Source organism: Cynocephalus volans, chromosome 11 (genome assembly GCF_027409185.1).
Source record: "Cynocephalus volans isolate mCynVol1 chromosome 11, mCynVol1.pri, whole genome shotgun sequence".
Taxonomy (NCBI): Eukaryota; Metazoa; Chordata; class Mammalia; order Dermoptera; family Cynocephalidae; genus Cynocephalus; species Cynocephalus volans.
This window is the reverse complement of record NC_084470.1, coordinates 119563331-119586790: the sequence shown is the minus strand read 5'-3', so window position 1 is coordinate 119586790 and position 23460 is coordinate 119563331. Positions and strand designations below refer to the sequence as shown.

General features: G+C 43.8%; 2 protein-coding genes across 3 annotated transcripts; one reads left to right on the top strand and one right to left on the bottom strand.

Annotated features, from left to right (window-relative positions):
• Positions 1–364: 364 nt before the first annotated feature.
• CTSE (cathepsin E) lies at positions 365–15784 on the bottom strand. 2 transcript variants are annotated; one of them, XM_063114052.1, is made up of 9 exons: positions 15717–15784; positions 14896–15052; positions 14145–14262; positions 13032–13150; positions 6892–7091; positions 4849–4971; positions 3681–3822; positions 3495–3593; positions 369–533 (listed from the first exon to the last, which is right to left on the bottom strand). In XM_063114052.1, exons 1-9 carry the CDS (start codon positions 15782–15784, stop codon positions 369–371), a joined length of 1191 nt encoding a protein of 396 aa, XP_062970122.1. The 2 variants fall into 2 exon arrangements, with proteins under 2 accessions (XP_062970123.1, XP_062970122.1); XM_063114053.1 differs by lacking the exon at positions 3681–3822 and having other exon boundaries at positions 365–533.
• LOC134390567 (non-histone chromosomal protein HMG-17) lies at positions 1770–2947 on the top strand. Its single transcript, XM_063114054.1, has one exon. The coding sequence runs from the start codon at positions 1870–1872 to the stop codon at positions 2140–2142; it is 273 nt and encodes a 90-aa protein (XP_062970124.1). The 5' UTR covers positions 1770–1869; the 3' UTR covers positions 2143–2947.
• Positions 15785–23460: the final 7676 nt, after the last annotated feature.

Genomic DNA, 23460 nt, shown 5'->3' with positions numbered 1-23460 from the left:
TGGATGGGTGTTAGGGCTGGGTGGGGGAACACAGGCGTTTATTGTACTATGACCTCTGTATGTTTGGAGATTTCCATAATAAAAAGTTAACAAAAAGCAATAAAATATATGGTCATGCAACTCAGTTTTTCTATCATGATGGTGGTGGAGGTGGTGGGTATATGCAAGGTGTGTGTGAGGCCGTGAGTGTGTATGTGCGTATGCACGTATGCATGTATGTTTTCATGCTGTGTTTGGTCCTAATTCAAGTTGCAACTCTGGGAACTACTGCATTCTGTGGAAAATGATTTTCTGACAGGTGTAAGGAATGTCCCCATATGACAGGCTCAGGGAGTGTTGGGAAGGCAGGCACAGACACAAGGTCCTACTTAGGGAACTGCTGGGGCCAACCCCACACGGTTATCTCCACGGTCAAAGACCGAGTAAAACTGTCGTATGAAGACATCTCCCAGGATCCAGAGGGGCCCATCTGGGACCTGGATGTCAAGTCCTTGAAAGCCACTGCCACAGAACTGCATTCCATCCACGACGTCCTGGGGTTGAAAAGAAGGATGTCAATGACATATAGGGGAAGAAGGAAGCAGAGCTGCCTAGAGACTCCTGTGTGGTGGCGGCGGCCAGCACTGAATGGCCTTGGACAGCTGGTGAGTTCTTCCTCCCATTTCATATACCCCTACTCCATCCAGTTTGCTCAACAAAGTGTTTGTTTGCCAAGTTCATTCTTGTGGACCCGGGAGAATTTTGTAATGTAATTTTGAGATCTGTTCATCTGCTATAAACCCCCAACCCCCGCCATTATTTTACAATTGAGAAAACTGAAACTTCACTGTATGGCTGGAAGAGCAAAAGGTTTGGTGCTAGAAGGCCTTGGTTTAAATTCTGGTTTCTTTAGTTCCTAGTGAAGCTCAACTAAATTTTTTTTTTAAGGGAGAGAAACAGCTCTAGCAGTGGCTGGCCACTGCCATTTTCTCATTGATGATCTGGGAAGAATCAGTTGAGTGACCCCTTTTAGATATAAGGCAAGTAGGCAGGCATCCATTATCCCGTGACAAGAGTGTAACCTCCTCCAACCTTATTCTTTAGTTTGGCAAAGACTGGGGGTCTATAGGGCAGGTGCGGTCTTTCCAACAATGAGTTGAAGTTTGCTGTTGCTGATGAAAGATTGGGAACATTCGCAGTGGGCTCAAGGAGTCTCCTTGAGAGGAAGGGGATAAAAAGGTCAAAGTTATTACAGCATCCTTGATGGATTAAGGGGGCTCTGGTTGAAATCCGCTGGCAGGAAAGGACCATGGCACCCTATTGGGCATGGGGGAGGGCGTGGCTATGAGCAGGGGCTCACATGGGGTGAAGGCGGGAGAGCGTGAGGGTGCTGGAGAGATGAGGGCTGTGTAGACTGATGAACAGCCTCAGTCTAAACTTCTAGCTTGTCCTCAGTGTGGTATTCACACTGGCAGCTCCAGAATTCCTACATTGCAGTTTAGGGGACTTACCACGAAGCTGTGTTTTAAAGCAAGCATTTGTTTTTACTTGGATTGTCTGTTTATATTTCATGGCTTTGGAAAGGAGTGAATGGAGAACAAGACCTGGGGGATGAGGCCACAGCCCTCAGTCTACACCTTAGTGCCTCTGTTCTGCACAGTCACCCTGATTCTGAGGGTGACTCACGTTCAAGTGTGTTGCTAAAGAACTGCACTATTGAAAATCTGGGTTAACTGTGGTGTGGAGCAATTGTAGGTTTCCAAAATGTCCAAGAGTTTCCTTTCGGAGCAGTGTGAAGAAGAAGAGGCAAGAACGACCCCCGGAACGACCAAAGCCCGCGCACCACTGCACCCCCGCGTCCAGCGCCTGCGTCCCACCGCCATCGCCGCCATGCCCAAGAGAAAGGCTGAAGGGGATGCTAAAGGAGATAAAGCAAAGGTGAAAGATGAACCACAGAGAAGATCTGCAAGATTGTCTGCTAAACCTGCTCCTCCAAAGCCAGAGCCCAAGCCTAAAAAGGCCCCTGCAAAGAAGGGAGAGAAGGTACCCAAAGGGAAAAAGGGAAAAGCTGATGCTGGCAAGGATGGGAATAACCCCGCAGAAAACGGAGATGCCAAAACAGACCAGGCACAGAAAGCTGAAAGTGCTGGAGATGCCAAGTGAAGTGTGTGCATTTTTGATAACTGTGTACTTCTGGTGACTGTACAGTTTGAAATACTATTTTTTATCAAGTTTTATAAAAATGCAGAATTTTGTTTTACTTTTTTTTTTTTTTTTTTTTTAAGCTATGTTGTTAGCACACAGAACACTTCATTGTTGTTGTTTTGGGGGAAAGGGGCATATGTCACTAATAGAATGTCTCCAAAGCTGGATTGATTTGGGGAAAATGCCTTTCCCTTCTAGTTTTGAGAGACTTCCTCTTGGCTCCCAGGAGGAGGGATTCCCTGACGTTGGCACAAATGCCCTGTGGTGTGGAAAAACTAAAATTTGTTTTTATGCCCTCTTCTCCCTTTCCGCCTTCAGCATAGACCTAACTCCCTTAAGCTCAGAAACCTGTTGGGACCTGACCCTCAGAAATTGGTTACCATTATGTCAGGCAATCTGGACTTTCCAGTGATGCCACTGAGATGGCATCCCTCAAGAGAGCAGCAATTCCTTTTCTACATTGTGGATATTGAGATTAATTCTGCCATTTTCATTTCATTTCCTGAAAGTCAGGGTCGGCTTGTGAAAAGTTGTTAAACAACATTCTAAATGTGAAATGTCAACCCTCACTCTAAACTTTCCCTGTTCGGAGCATCAAATGAAGACTTCATTGGGTTTTATAGTGGCTTTCTGATTTTGGTAGTCCATTGAAGAAGGGAGTTTGAAAGTTGTTGTATACTGTTAACGATTGTCTGCCCATGTCCTGCCTGAAATACCATGGTTGTTTATGAAAAGTATCTTTAATAAAGCTGGATACAGTTTGGCTTGGAAAAAAAAAAAAAAAAAGAGTTTCCTTTCTACCTCATATTCCAAACTTAGAATTTACTGCAACAACAGATATTTTCTTGCTTGAGGAGAAATGTTAATTTGAATGTTACAATAAATATAACCTAGTTCTGTACATCTCCCCCCCACCATGTAGCTCATATCTTTAACCATTAATTTAACTCTCTGAGTCTCAATATTCCCATCTATAAAATAGGATAATAATATTTCTATTTTGACTTGGTGGTTGAGGGGGTTAAACCTTGTCGGTTGAAAAGCCCTATATGGCAGTATTGGAAAACCTCCTTAAATGGCTTGCCAGTGTTCGCTGCTGCTCCATTGGCAGAACTGGAAATTAGAACTAGCCCTGTGGTATTTCTTTCACGGGCATCTGTGTCCTCCCAGAGGCAGTGCCATCTCAGAGCAGGATGAAGTGGGAGGAGGGTTTGAGGAAATGCAGCCTGAGTGCAGGTGGGTTGGGAAAGGGGAAGCAGTAGGCATGTGGGGAAGGCCTGTGACTTGCAGAATAAGGAAACAGTTCTTACCACCAGGGTGTAGGCAGTTGGGCTGAGGGTGTAGGAGACTCCATTGATAACGAAGGTGACATCGGGCATGACGTTGAGGTTGTCACACTCCACAGCATACTAAAACACAACGCGGAAGGTTCATGAGAGGTTTCCCATCACCCAAGAGAAGGCCTGGCCTCCTGCTCCCCGCCAGGCAGCACATACCTCGCCATCCATGGGTGATGCCCCAATGGCCTTTTGCAGTTGCTTGATCTTGTCAGAAGGACCAGTGATGAGGGAGGTCCCTGTGTCCACAATGGCCTGGCAGCCCTCAGAGCAGAACATCACAGCCCCTCCCACTTGGATTCTGAGGGGAGAATGACGGTTGTCAGCCCGGCCTCCCTGGCTCCCTGCTGGGGTCTCTCGCACACGGAACACATACATGACATCCATTTCGGTCTCTCCTACCAGAAGAGTGTTTCTCCAGGCTTTTTTATTGAGATCCATAGTAAGAAATACACTTATTTCTTGATCCAGCACGCACACAGACACACACACACAATTGAAGTGCACTCTGATATTTTCTACTGTATTCCATTTCGTTAAAAAACATTGTCATGATCCTCTGAAATGATGTCATGATCCATAAATAGGTAAATCTCTACAGATGAGAAACCCTCAGTAGACAGTGAGTACTGAGGCTGTTTTTACTTTTGTATCCCTAATACTTGGCCCCTTCCTTGCAGGAACTTAATTTTGGCTGAACTGAAACTTGAATTACACTTTGAATTCCCTCATTGTCTGGTACAGCACTAGGTATGTAGCAGGCACCTAATCCCACTTCTGCAGTTGCTCTGTGCCCAGACACTGCGTACATTTCAAGGCTCGGTTTCAATGCCACCCCCTCTGTGAAGCCCTTGAGGGCTCTTCAGACAGGAGCTGTCTTGCCCTGTCTGCTGGGCCACTTTGGTGGTACCTCTCGTGGAGCACTGACCACCTTCCAATTTTCATGATAGCGACTTGTGGGCATATCTCATCTTATGTACAAGCTTCGCAAGGACAAAATCTGAGTCCAATTCACCTTCACATTCCCCATGTCCTTGCCTTATGTATTAATGCTGAACAAACAAAGCATATCAGGCTGTGTGCTGGTATTTACTGCCTGTTGAATTAAAGGCACACCACGCGTACAAGGAGGGAGGCTGTGTCTGCCGCCCTGGTTACCTATGTCCTTCCTGCACCTTTGCTCAGTGCCTCTGTTCCTCCAACCCTCACATCCTGCTCCTGGCATCCTCTCCTAGTGGCCAGCAGTTTTGTTCAGTTAATCCAATTTGAGTTGTGCCCGTTACAAGTTCTTTTATCATACTGTAACTACTTCACGGAGCATACTCACTCATCCAGAGCAATCTGCCAATAGCCTTGCTTGGTGACTGGAACCCAATTCAGGCTCCCAGAGAAATGAGAGTGGTCATACCCTCCAAAAGTCAGCTCACTCCTCGAGCCATCTTCTGAGTCACTACATGGAGAGAAAGGCAAGTTATCGAGGAAGAGGCCCTACGGGTGAGCCTCAGCTAGGACTCTTTGCTTCTTGGTCTGGTTACTCATACCAAGTACCTAGGTGGGCTTTGAGTCTAGGACTTCTTATTCCTGCAAGTTGATTAGTCTGGGATTTTTGGTACAAGAATAGAAATAGCTCTGCTCAATGATTTGCGAATGTCCTGCTTCTTGGATTAAAAGGTTACGGAGGTGCGAAACGGGAACAACAGGTCTGGTCATGCAGAACTCATGCTGAACCAAGGCCAGAACCATCCTATGTGTCAAGACAAAGAAGCAAATTTGAATGCAACGTGACTTACTAGAGCTTGCATATTTAATAATTTTCATTGGTATTGATTTCTCAGGTTATGTTCTAACACCTAGCAGGATGCTGGGGAAATAGGACATAAAAGAGATTCATTTTTAGGAGGAAAATGATCAGGAAAATATAAAACTCAGTAAAGGGGGAGGAACTGAATATCTGTAGGAATTTTAGGAAAGCGGTTTTAGAGAGGGAGAAGGGAAAGGAACTAACATTTGTTGATGGCCTTTGTGCAAGGCCCTGTGCTAGCAATTTTACCTCCCTAATCTTATTTAACTCTCATATCAACCTAGTGTCCATTGAGGAAACTGAGTCTCAAGGAGATGAAGCAATGTAAGTGGTAGGATTTAAGTCCAGGCCAGGCTGACTGCAAAGCCTTTTCTATTTTCCATCATAACTCACTCCTTCCCAGGCTGAAAGGGAGCAAGAAGGCCTGCAAGGGGGAAGTAGAGAGGTCCAGACAACCTGCCTCTCTTACTAACAGTTCTGCCTAGGCCTGTCCCAAGTGCAGAACATCCTGGAGAGAAAGCACAGCTGACAGAAGAAATTCAGGACTCTCCCCGTGGGAGGTGATACAAGGGAAATGGGCTGAAACAGGGCAGGCTCAGACAGGTCTGACTGGGAAGGAGTCAGGAAGGTAAGAAATCTCCTTCCTGTGTAGGGAGGAAGATGAGATGACCCTCCAAGGACCCCAGGCAGGACTGCCTAGAAGCAAGTGAGACCCGTGAGCTTTTCCAACATTATAATGTGCAGTTTAAAAAAAAAAAATTTGGTAAAGTGGACATAACATAAAATTTACCACCTTAACCATTTTTGAGTGTACATTTCAGTAGTGTTAAGTTCATTCACATCATTGAAAAGCCAATCTCCAGAACTTTTTCATTTTGCAGAACTGAACCTTTATACCCATTAAACAAGAACTCGCCACTCTCCCCTCCCTCAGGCTCTGACCACAACCCTTCTACTTTCCGACTCATGAATCTGAGTACTCTATGTACCTCATATAAGTGGAATCATACAGTATTTGTCTTCTTGTGATAGGCTTGTTTCACTTAGCATAATGTCCTCAAGTTTCATCCATGATGTAGCATGTTTTAGAATTTCCTTCCTTTTTGAGGCTGAATAATATTCCATTGTATGGATATACCACATTTGTTTATCTGTCCATTAACGTGCAATTATTTTATTGTCAGCTCACTTTTTAATTTTTTCCTCTGCCTCCCCCCCACTGCAGGGACTGTCTCTCCTGTTTCATTGTGTCCCCAGTGTCTAGCAGCGTGCTCAGCAAGTAATAGGAACTTGCTATTTATTGACTGCATAAATGAATAACCAATCCCAGAGATTCCTTAAATTTAACCCATGTGGTAGAATGTACAAAGTGCTTTTCACAACTACTTTAGGAGGCAAACCCCGTTTCCATAGTATCCAAGAGGTTAAGTGTTTTACCCTAGATCACACAACTGGTAATAGGCCAAGCAGGAGAGCCAACCCAGGTGTTTGGACTGATAAATCTGATGCACCATGTTATCTCCCTGTAGTCATAACTGACCTTACACTGGCGGGCTTGACTGATCTTACCTGCTCAGGTAGACGGAAAACATCGGCAGACCCACCAGGTTCTGGGCCATCATGTTGTCGAACACTGGAGTCACCCCTCCAACAGCCAAGGAGGGGTATGCCAGGCCCAGAATTCCATCAAACTCTGCATCCACAAAGGTCTGGCCTGGCTCTGTGACACTTTCTCCAAACTTCTGGCCAGTCACAGTCAGTCCTTCTACCTAACGGATAAAAGCCCGCAGAAGAATTACTCAGGGGATCACTAGCAAAGGGTCTCGAGTTCCTGGATTTTTCATTTGTCCTTAAGCTAATTCTTCCCCTTTTCAACTTTCCTTGATTAAATGGGCATAAAGATTTTTCCCATATTCCTACCCATTTAAATTTTTATGTAAACTTTTTAAAAAATTGAAGTATAACGTAATACAAATCATAGATGAACAATGTGGTAAATTTTCACGCACCATACACAGCTGTGTATCCAAGGTCCCCAACCAAGAAATAGGACACTCTTCAAGAGTAACCTCAGAAGCCCCTCATGCACCCCGCCAACTCATCGTACCTCCTCAAGAGTAACCAGTGTCCTGACCTCTAATAGCAAATTCTGGTTTTGCCTATTTTTGAATTTTATATGAATGGAATCATTCAGTATGAACTCTGTGGTATCTAACTGCTGTCACTCACCGTCGCGCTTATTGCATACTGTTGTAATTTGTCCGTTCTCGTTTGTATTCCATGGTGTGAACATATCACCATTATTCATCCATTCTACCATTGACGGATATTTAGTTATTTCCTGTATTTGACTATTACTAATAGTGCTGCTTGTAGATGTCCTTTGGTGAACACGTGTACTTATTTCTGTTGGATATATGTCTAGGAGTAAAATTGCTAGATCATGGGGTATCCAAGTGATTTGCTTGAGTAAATACTGCCAAAGAGTTTTCCAAATTTGGTGGCACCAATTGATGTTTCCACTACCAATATTTTGAGAGTTCCAATTGCTCCAGATCCTCACCAGCACTAAGTATGTCCTCTCTTTTCCATTTTGGTCTTCTAGAGAATTACATTATGCACAGGGTTACATTATGGTTTTAATTTGTATTTCCTGATGATTAATGAAATTGGACATTTGGAAGGGTTTGGAAATCTCATTTGGAAGGGACATTCTTTTGTGAAGGGTTGTCTACATTTTTCTTGTAGATTGATAGAAGTTCTTTTTTTTTTTTTTAAAAAAAAGACACACTTATTCAGTTTCATGATCATACTGTTACATTTAGCAATCAACAGCATGGATACACACACACAAAAATTCTACACTAAAACCCTTTGTTGGAATGCTTTACACTTTCCCCAGAACAGAAACTAAAAAAACCTGTTATGCAATTAGTCACAAATACAGTTCTTGAGTTTTTTGTCCATACACATGAGTATTGTCTAGAACATGTCTTTGCAGCAGCTGGGCCCTGCCACCTTGTGCTTGGCTGAGTTCACAAAGCTGTTGCAACCTGTAGCTTCCCCATCACTTCTCTGGCTCTCCTCCCCTGCTAAACTTTGTTTCCTGGAAGTTAATTTAAACCTCCTATCACTGCCATAGCTACTGCTGCTGCTGGAGCCGCCATAACCACCCTGGTTTCATGGTTTGGCAAATTGTTGGCCTCCACCACCACAGGGGCCAGAGCTTCTCCAAAATTTCCTCCGTTCATGGGTCCAGAATTTGCAGATTGATTGTTATCATTGCTGAAATCACAGTAGCTTCCACTACCTCCAAAATTCCTTCTACTACCACCGCCAACGCTGCCTCTGCCTCCTCTGTTGCTATAGCTGTCATAGCTGCCACTCCCGCCATAGCCCCTGCCCAGGTTTCCATAACCCTGTCCACCACTTCCATAGTCCCTGCTTCCTCCACAGTAACCAGGGCCACCTCCATAACCACCATCATTACCAATTCCATTATAGACATCCCCATTACCACCATATCCAGCACCACCATGACTGCCACCAAAGTAAGCCACCATGACCACTGAAATTTCCTCCACAACCGAAGTGGTGATTCCCACCAAAACCACCTCCATGACCACCACTAAAGTTTTCGGAACTACTTTGACCTCTTTGGCTGGATGAAGCACCAGCCATCTCTTGCTTTGACAGGGCTTTCCTTACTTCACAGTTGTGGCCATTCACATTGTGGTGTTTCTGAGTGACAATCTTATCCACAGAGTAAAGGTCATCAAAGGTAGTTGATGTTTTTGATAGCATTATAAATACTGTCACTACAATCTAGTTTCCATTTGTTTTTCCTACTGTTTAGAAATTCAAATGATTTTTGTATGTTGACCTCATATCTAGCAACTTTGCTAAATTTGCTTATTAATCCCAATATTAAGTCTGTAAGTATTTTTGAATTTTCTACATATAGAATCTTGTCATTACTGCATGTCACGAAATGACTAGAAGAAGAAAGATCTAATGTCCTCAACACAAAGAAATGGTTATATTTTGTAATGATGAATATGCAATTATCTTGACTTGATCATCGCACATTGCACACAGGTATTGATACTCAACTCTGTACCCCACAAATATGTGTAATCAATTATGCTTCAGTAGAAAAAAAGAAAAAAAAAAGAATCTCATCATATGTTAATAACGACAGCATTACTTCTTCCTTTCTAATATTAATGCCCTTAATATCTTTTTTCTTGCCTTATTGCACTAACTAGGATTTTCAGTACAATGTTGAATAGAAGTGGTGAGAGTGAGCATCTTTGTCTCATTCTTCATCTCAGGGAGAATTCTCTTCACAATTCACCACTAAGTAGAAAGTTGGCTGTGGGGTTCTTTGTAGATGTTCTTTATCAGATTAAGGAATTACTTTATATTCTTAGTTTGCTAAGAGATTTTTTTTAAGTCATGAATAGGTGTTGAATTTATCAAGAGATGATAATATGATTTTTCTTCTTTTATTCCCTTAGGTGATAGAGTCCTAGAAAGAAATACCTCTTGGTGGGGATGTATTATCCTTTTATATATAGGTTGAGTATCCCTCATCCTGAATGCTTGGGACCAGAAGTGTTTCAGATTTTGGATTTTTTTTTTAGACTTTAGAATATTTGCATATATGTAATGAGTTGTCTTGGGGATAGGATCCAAGTCTAAATACAAAATTCACTTTTTATATACACTTTATACACATAGCCCAGAGGTAATTTTACACAACATTTTTAATGACTTTGTGCATGAAACAAAGTTTGTATACATGAAACCACCAGAAAGCAAAGGTGTCACTATTTCAGCCACCCGTGTGGACAATCTGTGGTTGTTTGGTGTCACCATTGTTCCTGACTTTGAATTTATGTGCTACTAATAAGCAATCATTTTCTTACAGTTATTCACACATAAACTGTGTGTTGTGCACCTGTGTTTTGACTGCAGCTTGTCACATGAGATCAGGTATGGAATTTTCCACTTGTGGCATCATGTTGGTACTCAAAGAGTTTCAAATTTTGGAGCATTTTGGATTTTGGATTTTTGGATTACGGATGTTCGACCTGCATCACAAGATTTTATTTACTAATATTTTCTTTGGAATTTTTGCATCTACATTTATGAGAGAGAAATTGGACTGTAATTTTAATTTCTTATAATGTCCTTTTCAAATTTTTTTTGTCCTTTTCAAGTTATGCTGGCTTCATAAAATGAAATATGAAATGTTTCTTCTTTATCAATTATCTGGAATTGTTTGTGTAAGATTGGTGTTATTTCTTTTCAAATGTTTAGAAGAAGTTACCAGTGAGGCTACCTGGATCTGAAGTTTTCCTTGTGAAATGATTTTTAATAACAAAATCAATATTTAAAATGGAAGAGTATTTATATTTTCAATTTTTTTTCTTGTGTCATATACTTCTCAAGGTATACTTCTCAAGGTATAGGTATTTGCCAATTTTTTTAAATTGTAAAATTTATTAATATAAAATTATTCTTGATATTCTCTTATTTTTAATGTTTCATTTTTAGGGTCTTTAGTAATGTCTTCTCTTATTTCTAACATTGTTAAGTTGTATTTCCTTTCTATTTTTCTTGATTAGTCTTGCTAAAGGTTTACCAATTTTATTAATCTTTGCAAAGACTGGCTATGTTGATTTTCTATATTGTGTGACTCTCCTATCTCGTTGATGTCCCGTTTTTCTCTTTATTATTTCCTTTCTTCTACTTTCCTTGGTTTTGATTTGCTGTTGTTTGTGGTTTGCTTGTTTTCTTGTTTGTTGTTTGAAATAGAAGATTAGATCATTGACCTTCAGCTTTTCTAATACATGCATTTAAGGTTATAATTGTCCCCTCAAGGACAGCATTTGCTTGCTGTATCCACAAATATTGGCATGTCATATCTTCATTATCTGTATCAATCAGGGTTTGATAAGAGAAACAGAACCACTGGGAAGTAATATATATATTAATATATATTAATATATTAATATATCAGTATATATATATGATTATATGCAATTAGAGGTATTAAACAGTGTACTTTAGGATGTCATTTCTGTCCTGATATTGCAGCCTGAAGTCTACGGTTTTGGCAGCAGAAAGGGAAGACAGGTGTCAAGTGGGAGAAGAAGGGCCAGTTGTGCCCTGTGAGGTTGAAGTTGGACTGGAAGCCACATTGTTCTCTCACTGCTCCTAAGCCTCCGACCTCAATGATGGAGGTGTCACGCTGCAGAAGCTGACACTGCTTGTCACAGAAGTAACCATGCACCTGGCCCTGGAGCCAGAAAAACTGAAGAGGGAACAACTGAAGCTGGAGTTCCTATGGGCTTGGCTGCTGCCCCACACCAACCAGGTGAGCCAGCAGGTAAGTGGCAAGCTAAAGGCAAAATTCCCCTTTGTGTGCCATTTTCAGTCCCTTCCGTGCTTCCCAGAGGTTATTACTAGCACCATTTTGGGACATAGCCTTTTAAATAGTTATTTGTACTTTTACATATATATGTAAATATATATATGCACACATATACCCCCCCATATATATATGTATATGTAGTCAGCCTTCCATATCCGTGGGTTCCACATCTGTGGATTCAACCAACCGTGGGTATAAAATATTAGAAAAAAAAATTGCATCTGTACCAACATGTACAGACTTTTTTCTTGCCATTATTTTCTAGATAATACATTACAGCAGCTATTTACATTGCATTTCATTGTATTAAGTATTCTAAGTAATCTAGAAGTGATTTAAAGTATATGCGAGGATGTTATTTCAAATACTATGCCATTTTATGTGAGGGAGTTGCGTATCAGTTGAGTTTAGTATCTGCGGGGGGTCCTGGGACCATGGATATGGAGGGACAGCTACACACACACACACACACACACACACACACACACACACACACACACACACACACACACACACACACACACACACACACACACACACGAGGGCACTTCAAAAATTTTATGGAAAGATTCGTATTATCTATTAATTCTATTTACCACAAACTTTTTGAAGTGCCCTCGTGTGTGTGTGCATGTGTGTATATAATTCCAATAGAAAATACGGTGTATTGTTTTACCTGGATGTTTTATATGTACGATATTTTTACATAGATGGTATTTTTCTGCTGCTGGCATTTTTTCACTTAATAACATAGTATGTCCTGCTTCCCCGACTCTGAAGGGATGTTGATGAAGTCTGAGCCCTGCTGGTCTTGGGAAGACCCCAGAACTGGACCGATGCTTGTCAGGTATAAATCTATCTCCCCAGGGGCCCAGGTCTATATTGCTGCCTATAAACCTGCAGTCTGATTCCCACAGGCCTAGGACCTATAGGACCTCTGGCCAGGGGGAGTTTAAGGAGCAGCTCAGGAGCTCAGTGCTGAGGTCAGCACTGACCACGGGCCTTGGTGTTGACATTGTGGACGCAGCTGCAGGCTTTGTGCACCAGCACGTCTCCTCTGAGCTGCCCCTGAGGCCCTGCATGTTGAGCACGCTGCCCCTCAGGCACCCTCGCAGGTGCCAGTGCTGCGCCCCCTGGCCCAGAGCCAGCCCCCACCCCCTGCTCCCACCGCCTCTGAGGCAGACCTGAAACCACTCCCCTGAGACCTCTGAACAATGTTCTGTCTCCCTTGTTTCTGGCCAAGAGAGAAAGAAGGAATGGCACTTACAGAGACTTGGTCGACTCCGGTGATCCCGGACAAGCTCCCGGTCCCATACTGAATGGAGAAGTAGTTCCCCAGTGCTGTGTAGGTGCTGGACTGGGAAGGGTAGAACCTGGTGTGTGTCTCTGAAAAGCAAGGATGCTGCTGTTGCCTAGGCCACAGCTCAGTGTCCTCCTCCCTGCCCCAAGGCCACTCAGCCCCAGAGGTGCAGGGTCTCTGCCCTCACTGCCTACACTGATGTGGGTTCCCAGCAAGGCCAGCCATGGCCCTGCCTAGTGAGCTACGACCTTTCCCTCTAGCCACAGGTGTGGCCTAACTGGACACCGAACAGTTGTCCCTGGGCAAACCTGATTGTCTGCAATGACCTCATGAGGCACACCAAGATAAGCACCATGCATCGGGTGCCGCAGCAGTCGCTGCTGTCCAGTGTGGGTCAGAGCCTGGTCTTCAAAAGAAACTTGGGGATAAACAGTTGCCACTTCAGGAAAATGCTCCCAACTCTTTGCCTAACCCATGAACACCTAGCCTTGGGGTTTCCTGAGACATTCTGTCTCTGGAACGTGTCCTGCATAGACCAAGATGTCTTTCTTTGGCTCTTCTTTCTTCAATCCTTACTGAAACCCCTGAGTTATCTGAGTTACCTCTGGCCAAATGGACCCACCCTTGCCATTGTGCCTGGCCTGAGCCACCTCTGGTGCACTGGGTGACAGGTCAACAAACCTCCTTGAAGCAGGTGAACAGTCTGCACCAGATCCCCGCCTGGCCCCCACCACCCTATGAGGAAATAGCCAGTTGAATGGGACTTTTACCTACATTCCTTTGGTTGTTCCAAAGGAAGTGAGTCATGTTGAAGATTTCTTTTTTCAGTGGCTGAGTTTCACCCTATTAATTCTGATCAGTATGAAAGTGGCTGTCTTGGAGAGCAGCCAAATTTTAGCTCTCTCCCTGGTTCAGCCCTATTTCAGCTGTAAGCTATTTGGGGACAGACTCACAGATGGAGAGGGGTGTGGCAGGGATGGTCAGTTTCTAGAACCCAAACCCCCTCCCCCAGAGTACCAGGCCTGGCCTCCCAGGGCTGACCCCCAGCCATTTCCCACTGGGGCTCTCGGCCGCACTTACTGCAGGCTGGGCTGGTGCAGTACACAGAAGGGACCCAGAGATTGGAGGAGCCAGTGTCGAAGATGACGGTGAAGTTCTGCGGTGGGGAGCCAATGGAGATGGTGCCAAAGTATTCGTTCTACAGGGAAAGAGAAGGAGGGAGGGTGTGGGCAGTGGGGAGTGGTGAGGGTGCTCACCAGGGGAACAGGGGAGAGCCCCCAGGATCAGTGCCTGGGGTAGGTACTACAGACCAGAGCTTACAGGGTCTAGGACGTGGCAAGGCTGGGAGATAAAAGGTAGAAGGAGCAGAGGAAGGGCCAGGAGGAGGAAATCAAATGAAGCCCCCAGCTACTTCACTTGATGGTACTTGCGTTATCCTGATTCTCATAATAACATTGAAAGCAAGGCAGAGGAGGCAGGAACACCTCTGTTCTACAGATCAGGGAGCTGGGGCTGGGAGAGGTTATGTGATTTGCCTAAGGGCATATAGCTAGTGCGCTGTCCAGCTGAGAGCAGACAGACGCAGGGTCCCTTTGTTTGGGTGGCTTGTTTGTCATCCTCCTCCCTTACATCCCACAGAGAGCTCTACACGTTTGGGCACTTTGGGGCTTGCTTAGCCAAGTCCACAGGGACCCAGGGGATCCGTCCATATGGATCATCCAAGTGAAGAAATCCACAATGGCCTTTGCACTGATGGGGCACTGGCCACACCCTGAGGCCGACCCTTTCTCCTCTCCCCCATCTCTCCCAGCCCCGACTCGTGATGCCTCACGTCCAGGTAGTTGACAAGGGGCTCGTTGGCACTCTGGTCCCTTGCACAGGACTCGGTGAACTGGATCATGTCCAAATTCTGGGATTTCCAGAACTCAGAGAGCTGGCCCCGTGCCCGCAGCTTCTTCCGGAGGGACTGAAGTCTCCTGAGGGGCACCCTGAAGACAAGTCCCATGTGAGGAGGAGACGCAGTTCTGCCTCCTTCTTTCCCTCCCTTCCTCCCACCACGTGTTCCAGAGGTCAACCAGAGAATGACACCAGAGGGATCTGCAAGGTGGCATGCCGGTGTGTGGCAGAATTAGCACCCCCTCTGCCACCTGACCTGCTCTGCCTCATCTCTGCCCTGTGGACTCTTAGGACTTTAGGGTGGGAATGGCTCTCCCCCCTGGAGACAGGCTCTTTGAGATCTTCTAGGAAAATGGAGACGTGGCACAGTCTTCAGTTTTACACAAATCCCATGAAGGGCTGATTTAAAGGGACAGAAAAACTCTTGGGGCCAGCGATGGGCAGTCCCTTGGGGAAGTACTTGGGTGCTTTGAGCTCCAAACCACCACTGGGGGTTCCTGCTCTTTAGTAACATGAGACGCTCCCGGGGGCTTGGGCAGGCACCTCCATTGGAGGTGGAGGCAGAGGGATGGCATCGTGGACTGGAGATTAAGGCCATGCACGAGGTGGCCGCCTGGTGACCCTCTCCCATGGGTGCATGCAGGCCTTGCGTTTCTATGCTTCATTCCCACATCAGCTTTCCTCTCCCACAGCAGCCATGAGCTGGGGGCCGGGGAGCTGCCCCAGTTGAACACAGCGCTGGGGACATGGCCTCACCTGTGAAGTGGTTCTTGAGCCTGTCCCAGGTCCAGGAGCACCAGCAATAAGAGAAGGAGCGTTTTCATTGTGGGTCGGACCAGCAGCTTCTTCCTCGCTCGGCCGGGGCCTTTCTCGCCACCTCCTTCCTTCTCTGCTATGGGGCAGTGGGAACAGGCTCTCCCTAACTCTCAGAGCTGCCCTGCCCAGCCCAGTCTAAGGACCTAATGATAAGGCCCCGGAGTCAATAGCCATGCCCAGAGTAAACACAGCATGTGTGACAGGGCGTTCCCCCACCCCTCGCCCTCCCTTTCCCTGCTGCAAGGGCAGCGAGGGTCTGCGGTGAGAACTTGGGGGTCCGGGCACCCTCTGAGAGTGAGAGGGTTGTTCAGCGCTCAGCTTCTCCCAGGGCCTTGGGCACCCTACTATGACCCCAGGAAACCCTGTGTTAATTAATTAAGAAAGTGTTGTGTCCCTGGACACTGGGAACTACCTTACTGAGCGGTTACCAAGAGTGGTACAGCTGGAGACTCCAGAGGGGCAGAAGACGAGATTCCACGTGCGTGGCAGGATTCAAACTTGAAATATTAATCAGTCTGTTTTCTCTGTGTTTCCTATTCTCTTCCCATTCCCTCAGGTGCCCCAAAGGCAGTTTACCCTCCCCAAGTCCACTTTGAAGCAGAAACCAGCACTCACAGAGGCCCTGAAATGAGAAGATTTGGCTGTAGATTCGTGCAGCCAGCTTTCCTGATCCTGAGGACTCGCTGAATCTGAGGCAGGGCAGGGAGGGGACAGGGTCTGGAGCAGGGGCCTGTATTAGTTTGCTAGAGCTGCCATAACAAAGTACCACAGACCATGTGGCTCACACAATGAAAAATTTTTCTCATGATTCTGGAGGCTGGAAGTCCAAGATCAAGGTGTCAGCGTGGTTGGTTGCTTCTGAGGCCTCTCTCCTTGGCTCGGAGATGACCATCTTCTCTGTGTCTTCCCATGGTCTTCCCTCTGTGTGTGTCTATGTCCAAATTTCCTCCTCTTATAAGGACCCCAGTCATACTGGAGTAGGGCCCACCCTAATGACCTCACTTAACCTTAATACCTCTTTAAAGACCCTATCTCTGAATACAGTCACATTATGAAGTACTAGGGGTAAGGACTTCCATGTATGAAATGGGGGGGATGGGGGGACACAGTTCAGCCCATAACAGTGTCCGGGACAACAGGGTCTTCGGTCTGTCAAGGAGAACCAAGGACAGGGGTGGGGAGTAGGCGGGGCTCAGGACTTAGTTTTCCCAGCGTGTGAAACCCCTCATCATCAAACCATTTCTGTGCGCATCCTGTCTTTTAAACAGAGGGTGGTGCTTTGCTCCTTGGGTGGAGATAGAGGGGTGATGGGAAGGAAAACCCTGTCTGACTCTGACTCAGTTGATCAGACCCTCTGAGCCAGGGCAGCAGAGGCCACCACCTCTGTCAGCATTGGGGGCTCTATCTCTGACATAGGAAAGAGGGGGCCTGGGTTTCGGGTGAGCTCTGCCCTGACCAGCTAGTGTTCTGATAAATCTCTCAACTGCTACGGGCTCTGGCTTCCATCTCTGAAACCCAAGAAGCAGGCGAACTTGGAGTTTGGAGCTAAGCCAAAAACATTAAAAAGACATCAGAAAGACTTGAGGAATGACCCAGACCTTTGACCTCTGACCCCAAGGCAGCAAAGCCTCTTTAGCATTTACCCATTTCCTAGAAGCCTGTCTCTTTGCCCTTTCACTGGTGAGAGAGGTCTACCCCCAGAAAGGCAGCACGGGTCAGAAGCAGCTAGAAGAGTATTTGCTTCAGCACTAAGTTCTGCTACGGTTTGCCCATAATTGCCCAGATACTTTAGTTTTGTCATCTACCAAATACCCTACCTGCATCAGTGGGTTTTAAGGAGGATTAAATATACAAAATAGGCATGTGGAAGTACTTGAAAAAGTATAATGTGTCATACAGACTGAAGATCGTCACTATAAAAACCTTGCACTGGGAAGCTTCTTAAAGACCCTCAAGGCAAACCTGCTCATACAGCAGATGAGAAAACTGAAGAACAGAGAGGCAAAGTGACCAGCCCAGGAGCATACGGTTCACTTAGTGGCAGAACTAGGATTAGGACCCAGGCCTCCTAACTTCTAGCCCGGTGGTCTTCCTGCTACAGAATTATAGCATCATTATCACTGAGCTGTTGAAATGGGCATAACCATAGCCCCTTCCTCCTTTTCCATCGTCCAGACCTCTCCCCACGCCCCGCTTGCCTCTGTTTACTGAGAGTAGAGGGTTTGACTGGCCCAGGACTGGCCTGTCAGCTATGGGCCATCTGACCACTGAGTGGAGCAGACTCAGCCTGGACTGCCTGCAAGGAGCCCCAGGGTCTGGCTGGATTTTAGAAAGTTTCACAAAGGTTAAGCAGGAGTGTGAGGGCGCTGGTCATAACTAATGGGTTCTGTCCTCTCTGGAAATGTCAGGAACCATACCTGCCCTGGCTGCAGGTCATTGACTCCTCCCAGGCTGGAAGTGAACATTACTGTGGATAATCTGAACACTTTCTAGGGAACAAAAGCCCTTGGAAATGTGCACGATAGGGCCTGTGTCCTTTGAGAAAAGAGAAAAGGAAGAACATTTGGGGTGAAATAGTATCATGTGGCAAAAGCAGAGCATAGTCTAGGCAGTGATCCAGTCTTTCAGCATAGGCAGGAGGTCTTTGGGAAGAGAGAGACCCTCAGGAATGTGGATTGGAGGCTGGCTGGATGCAGAGGTTTTGTCTGTCCCCAGAATATTTGAGAGCTGTTGGTGGTGAAACTATCTAATCATTTCCTTTCTGGGGCTTTGGCTTCCAGAAGGCAAATTAATGACAACAGGATAGTTGCTTAGTGCTCTGTGGAAATCAGCTTCATCAGGGCTTGATGGCTCTAAGGACAGAATGTGCTCTTTTAAGATAAGAGCTGGCTCTTGATGCTGGCCACATCACCAGCTCAGCATGCAACTGACCAACTGGAAAATGTCCCAACCTCTCTCTGCTTGAAACTGATAAATGAAGGAAAATCCACTATACTGTGTGTGGTATAGTAGAGAGAGGGTTGGAATGGAAAGCCTGGATCTAGTCTTGCCTCTTCCACTAACTGGCCATATGACCATGGATAAATGGCTTCTCTCTGAATCTAGTTTCTTCTCTATAAAATGAAGAGGTTGGGTTGGGTGATAGCAAAAAGGAACATTTTGGTGGCATCAGCTATGTGCCAGACTCTGAGCTAAGGAACTTGAAAGCTCATTCAAACCTCACACCAGTCCTTTCAGGTAGGTATTATTTTTAAGTCCATTTTACAGATTAGGTAACTGAGGCACAGAGGGTTTAAGTAACTTGCATAAGTGCTAAACTCAGGTTTGCCTGACTTTAAAGTCGATGTTCTTAACCACTGCACCGAATTAGATGATCTCTAGGGTCTGACATTCTAGAATGTCTTACTGGAAGCAAAACAGAAAGGGAGAGGGAGAGAAAGAGGGAGAAAGAAGGGAGGGAAGGAGAGAGGGGGGGAGAGAGGAGGAGAAGAAAGGGAGCGAGAATAATTTTTGCATGGTGGAAAATTCGAGGCCTTTTTATTGTAAGAAGAGAAGGGTGTGTGCAGGGTGGGGTATGAAGGTGAGGAGCTGCATGATGAGAAATCTTCTCATTGCATATTTTTTCACTTTTTTTTTTGCCTTTTTTTTTTTTTTTTCGTGACCGGTACTCAGCCAGTGAGTGCACTGGCCAGTCCTATATAGGATCCGAACCCACAGCGGGAGAGTCGCTGCGCTCCCAGCGCCGCACTCTCCCGAGTGCGTCACGGGCTCGGCCCTCATTGCATATTTTTAGCAAACATTTTCTATTTTGCCTTCAATGAGCCTCTCGGCAAGATTTTTTTTTTTTAAATTTATTTTTTATTTTTATTTTTATTTTTTTTAAAATTTTATTTTGTCAATATACATTGTGGCTGATTATTGTTGCCCATCACAAAAACCTCCCTCCCTCCTCCCTCTCCTCCCTCCCCCCCAACAATGTCCTTTCTGTTTGCTTGTCGTATCAACTTCAAGTAATTGTGGTTGTTATATTTTCTTCCCTGCCCCCCCCCAGTTTTTTTGTGTGTGTGTGTGAATTTTTATATTAATTTTTAGCTCCCACCAATAAGTGAGAACATGTGATATTTCTCTTTCTGTGCCTGACTCGTTTCACTTAATATAATTCCCTCAAGGTCCATCCATGTTGTTGCAAATGGCAGTATTTCATTCATTTTTATAGCTGAGTAGTATTCCATTGTGTAGATGTACCACATTTTCCGTATCCACTCATCTGATGATGGACATTTGGGCTGGTTCCAACTCTTGGCTATTGTAAAGAGTGCTGCGATGAACATTGGGGAACAGGTATACCTTCGACTTGATGATTTCCAGTCCTCTGGGTATATTCCCAGCAGTGGGATAGCTGGGTCGTATGGTAGATCTATCTGCAATTGTTTGAGGAACCTCCATACCATTTTCCATAGAGGCTGCACCATTTTGCAGTCCCACCAGCAATGTATGAGAGTTCCTTTTTCTCCACAACCTCTCCAGCATTTATCGTTCAGAGTCTTTTGGATTTTAGCCATCCTAACTGGGGTTAGATGGTATCTCAGTGTGGTTTTGATTTGCATTTCCCGGATGCTGAGTGATGTTGAGCATTTTTTCATATGTCTGTTGGCCATTTGTATATCTTCCTTAGAGAAATGCCTACTTAGCTCTTTTGCCCATTTTTTAATTGGGTTGCTTGTTTTCTTCTTGTAAAGTTGTTTGAGTTCCTTATATATTCTGGATATTAATCCTTTGTCAGATGTATATTTTGCAAATATTTTCTCTCACTCTGTTGGTTGTCTTTTAACTCTGTTAATTGTTCCTTTTCTGTGCAGAAGCTTTTTAGTTTGATATAATCCCATTTGTTTATTTTTCCTTTGGTTGCCCGTGCTTTTGCGGTCGTATTCATGAAGTCTGTGCCCAGTCCTATTTCCTGAAGTGTTTCTCCTATGTTTTCTTTAAGAAGTTTTATTGTTTCAGGGTGTATATTTAAATCCTTAATCCATTTTGAGTTGATTTTAGTATATGGTGAGAGGTATGGATCTAGTTTCATTCTCCTGCATATGGATATCCAGTTATCCCAGCACCATTTGCTGAAGAGGCAGTCCCTTCCCCAGTGAATAGGCTTGGTGCCTTTGTCAAAGATCAGATGGCAGTAAGTGTGTGGGTTGATTTCTGGATTCTCTATTCTATTCCATTGATCAGTGTGTCTGTTTTTATGCCAGTACCATACTGTTTTGGTTATTATAGCATTGTAGTATAGCTTAAAGTCAGGTAGTGTTATGCCTCCAGCTTTATTTTTTTTTTTTTTGCTCAGCATTGCTTTTGCTACGCATGGTCTTTTATTATTCCATATAAAAGTCTGGATAGTTCTTTCCATTTCTGAGAAAAATGTTATTGGAATTTTGATGGGGATTGCATTGAATTTGTATATCACTTTGGGTAGTATGGACATTTTCACTATGTTGATTCTTCCAATCCAAGAGCATGGGATATCTTTCCATCCTCTTGTATCCTCTCTAATTTCTCTCAGCAGTGGTTTGTAGCTCTCATTACAGAGATTTTTCACCTCCTTGGTTAACTCAATTCCTAAGTATTTTATTTTTTTGGTGGCTATTGTAAATGGGCAGGCTTTCTTGATTTCTCGTTTTGCATGTTCACTATTGGAGAAAAGAAATGCTACTGATTTTTGTGTGTTGATTTTGTATCCTGCTATTGTGCTGAAATCATTTATCAATTCCAAGAGTTTTTTTGTAGAGGTTTTAGGCTGTTCGATATATAGGATCATGTCATCTGCAAACAGGGACAGTTTGACTTCATCTTTTCCAATCTGGATGCCCTTTATTTCCTTCTCTTCTCTGATTGCTCTGGCTAGTACTTCCAACACTATGTTGAATAGGAGTGGTGAGAGTGGGCATCCTTGTCTAGTTCCTGATATTGGCAGTGGGTTTGTCATATATGGCTTTAATTATGTTGAGATACTTTCCCTCTATACCTAACTTATAGAGGGTCTTTGTCATGAATGAGTGCTGAATTTTATCAAATGCTTTTTCAGCATCTACAGAGATGATCATATGGTCCTTGTGTTTGACTTTATTAATATGGTGTATCACATTTATTGATTTGCATATGTTGAACCAACCTTGCATCCCTGGGATGAATCCCACTTGATCGTGGTGAATAATTTTACGTATGTGTTGCTGTATTCTATTTGCTAGTATTTTAGTGAGGATTTTTGCATCTATATTCATCAAGGATATCAGCCTGTAGTTTTCTTTTTTGGTTATATCTTTACCTGGTTTGGGTATTAAGATGATGTTTGCTTCATAGAAAGAGTTCGGGAGATTTGCGTCTGTTTCAATCTTTTGGAATAGTTTGTAAAGAATCGGTGTCAATTCCTCTTTGAATGTTTGGTAAAATTCTGCTGTGAATCCATCTGGTCCTGGGCTTTTCTTTGTTGGGAGTTTCTGATAACAGCTTCAATCTCCTTTATTGTTATTGGTCTGTTCAAATTTTCTACATCTTCATGGCTCTGTTTTGGGAGCTTGTGTGTGTCCAGAAATTTATCCATTTCCTCCAGATTTTCAAATTTGTTGGCATATAGTTGTTTATAGTAGTCTTGAATGATTCCTTGTATTTCAGATGAATCAGTTATAATGTCGCCTTTTTCATTTCTAATTTTTGTTATTTGAATCTTCTCTCTTCTTCTTTTTTGTTAGCCATGCTAATGGTTTGTCAATTTTATTTATCTTTTCAAAAAACCAACTTTTTGATTCATTGATCTTTTGTATTGTTTTTTGGGTTTCAATTTCATTCAGTTCTGCTCTGATCTTAATGATTTCTTTCCTTCTGCTCACTTTAGGTTTGGATTGTTCTTGTTTTTCTAGTTCTTTAAGGTGAAGTGTTAGGTTGTTCACTTGCCATCTTTCCATTCTTCTGAGGTGAGAATTTAATGCAATAAATTTCCCCCCTTAATATTGCTTTTGCAGTATCCCACAGGTTTTGGTATGATGTATCATTATTTTCATTAGTTTCAATAAATTTTTTGATTTTCTGCTTGATTTCTTCTTGGACCCATATGTCATTAAGTAGAATGCTGTTTAATTTCCATGTGTTTGTATAGTTTCCAGAGTATCATTTGTTATTAATTTCTAGTTTTAATCCCTTGTGGTCTGAAAAAATACATGGGATAATTCCAATTTTTTAAATTTATTGAGACTTGACTTGTGACCTAATATGTGATCTATCCTGGAGAATGATCCATGTGCTGATGAGAAGAATGAATATTCTGAGGTTGTTGGATGGAATGTTCTGTAGATATCTGCCAATTCCAATTGGTCTAGAGTATTGTTTAGATCTTGTGTTTCTCTACTGATTCTTTGCCTAGATGATCTGTCTAATATTGACAGTGGAGTGTTCAGGTCCCCTGCTATTATGGTATTAGTGTCTATTTCCTTCTTTAGGTCTAATAGAGTTTGTTTTATAAATCTGGCTGCTCCAACATTGGATGTGTACATATTTATGATTGTTATGTCTTCTTGATGGATCAGTCCTTTTATCATTAAGTAGTGTCCCTCATTGTCTCTTTTTATGGTTTTTAGTTTAAAGTCTATTTTGTCAGATATAAGAATAGCTACTCCAGCTCGTTTTTCTTTTCTGT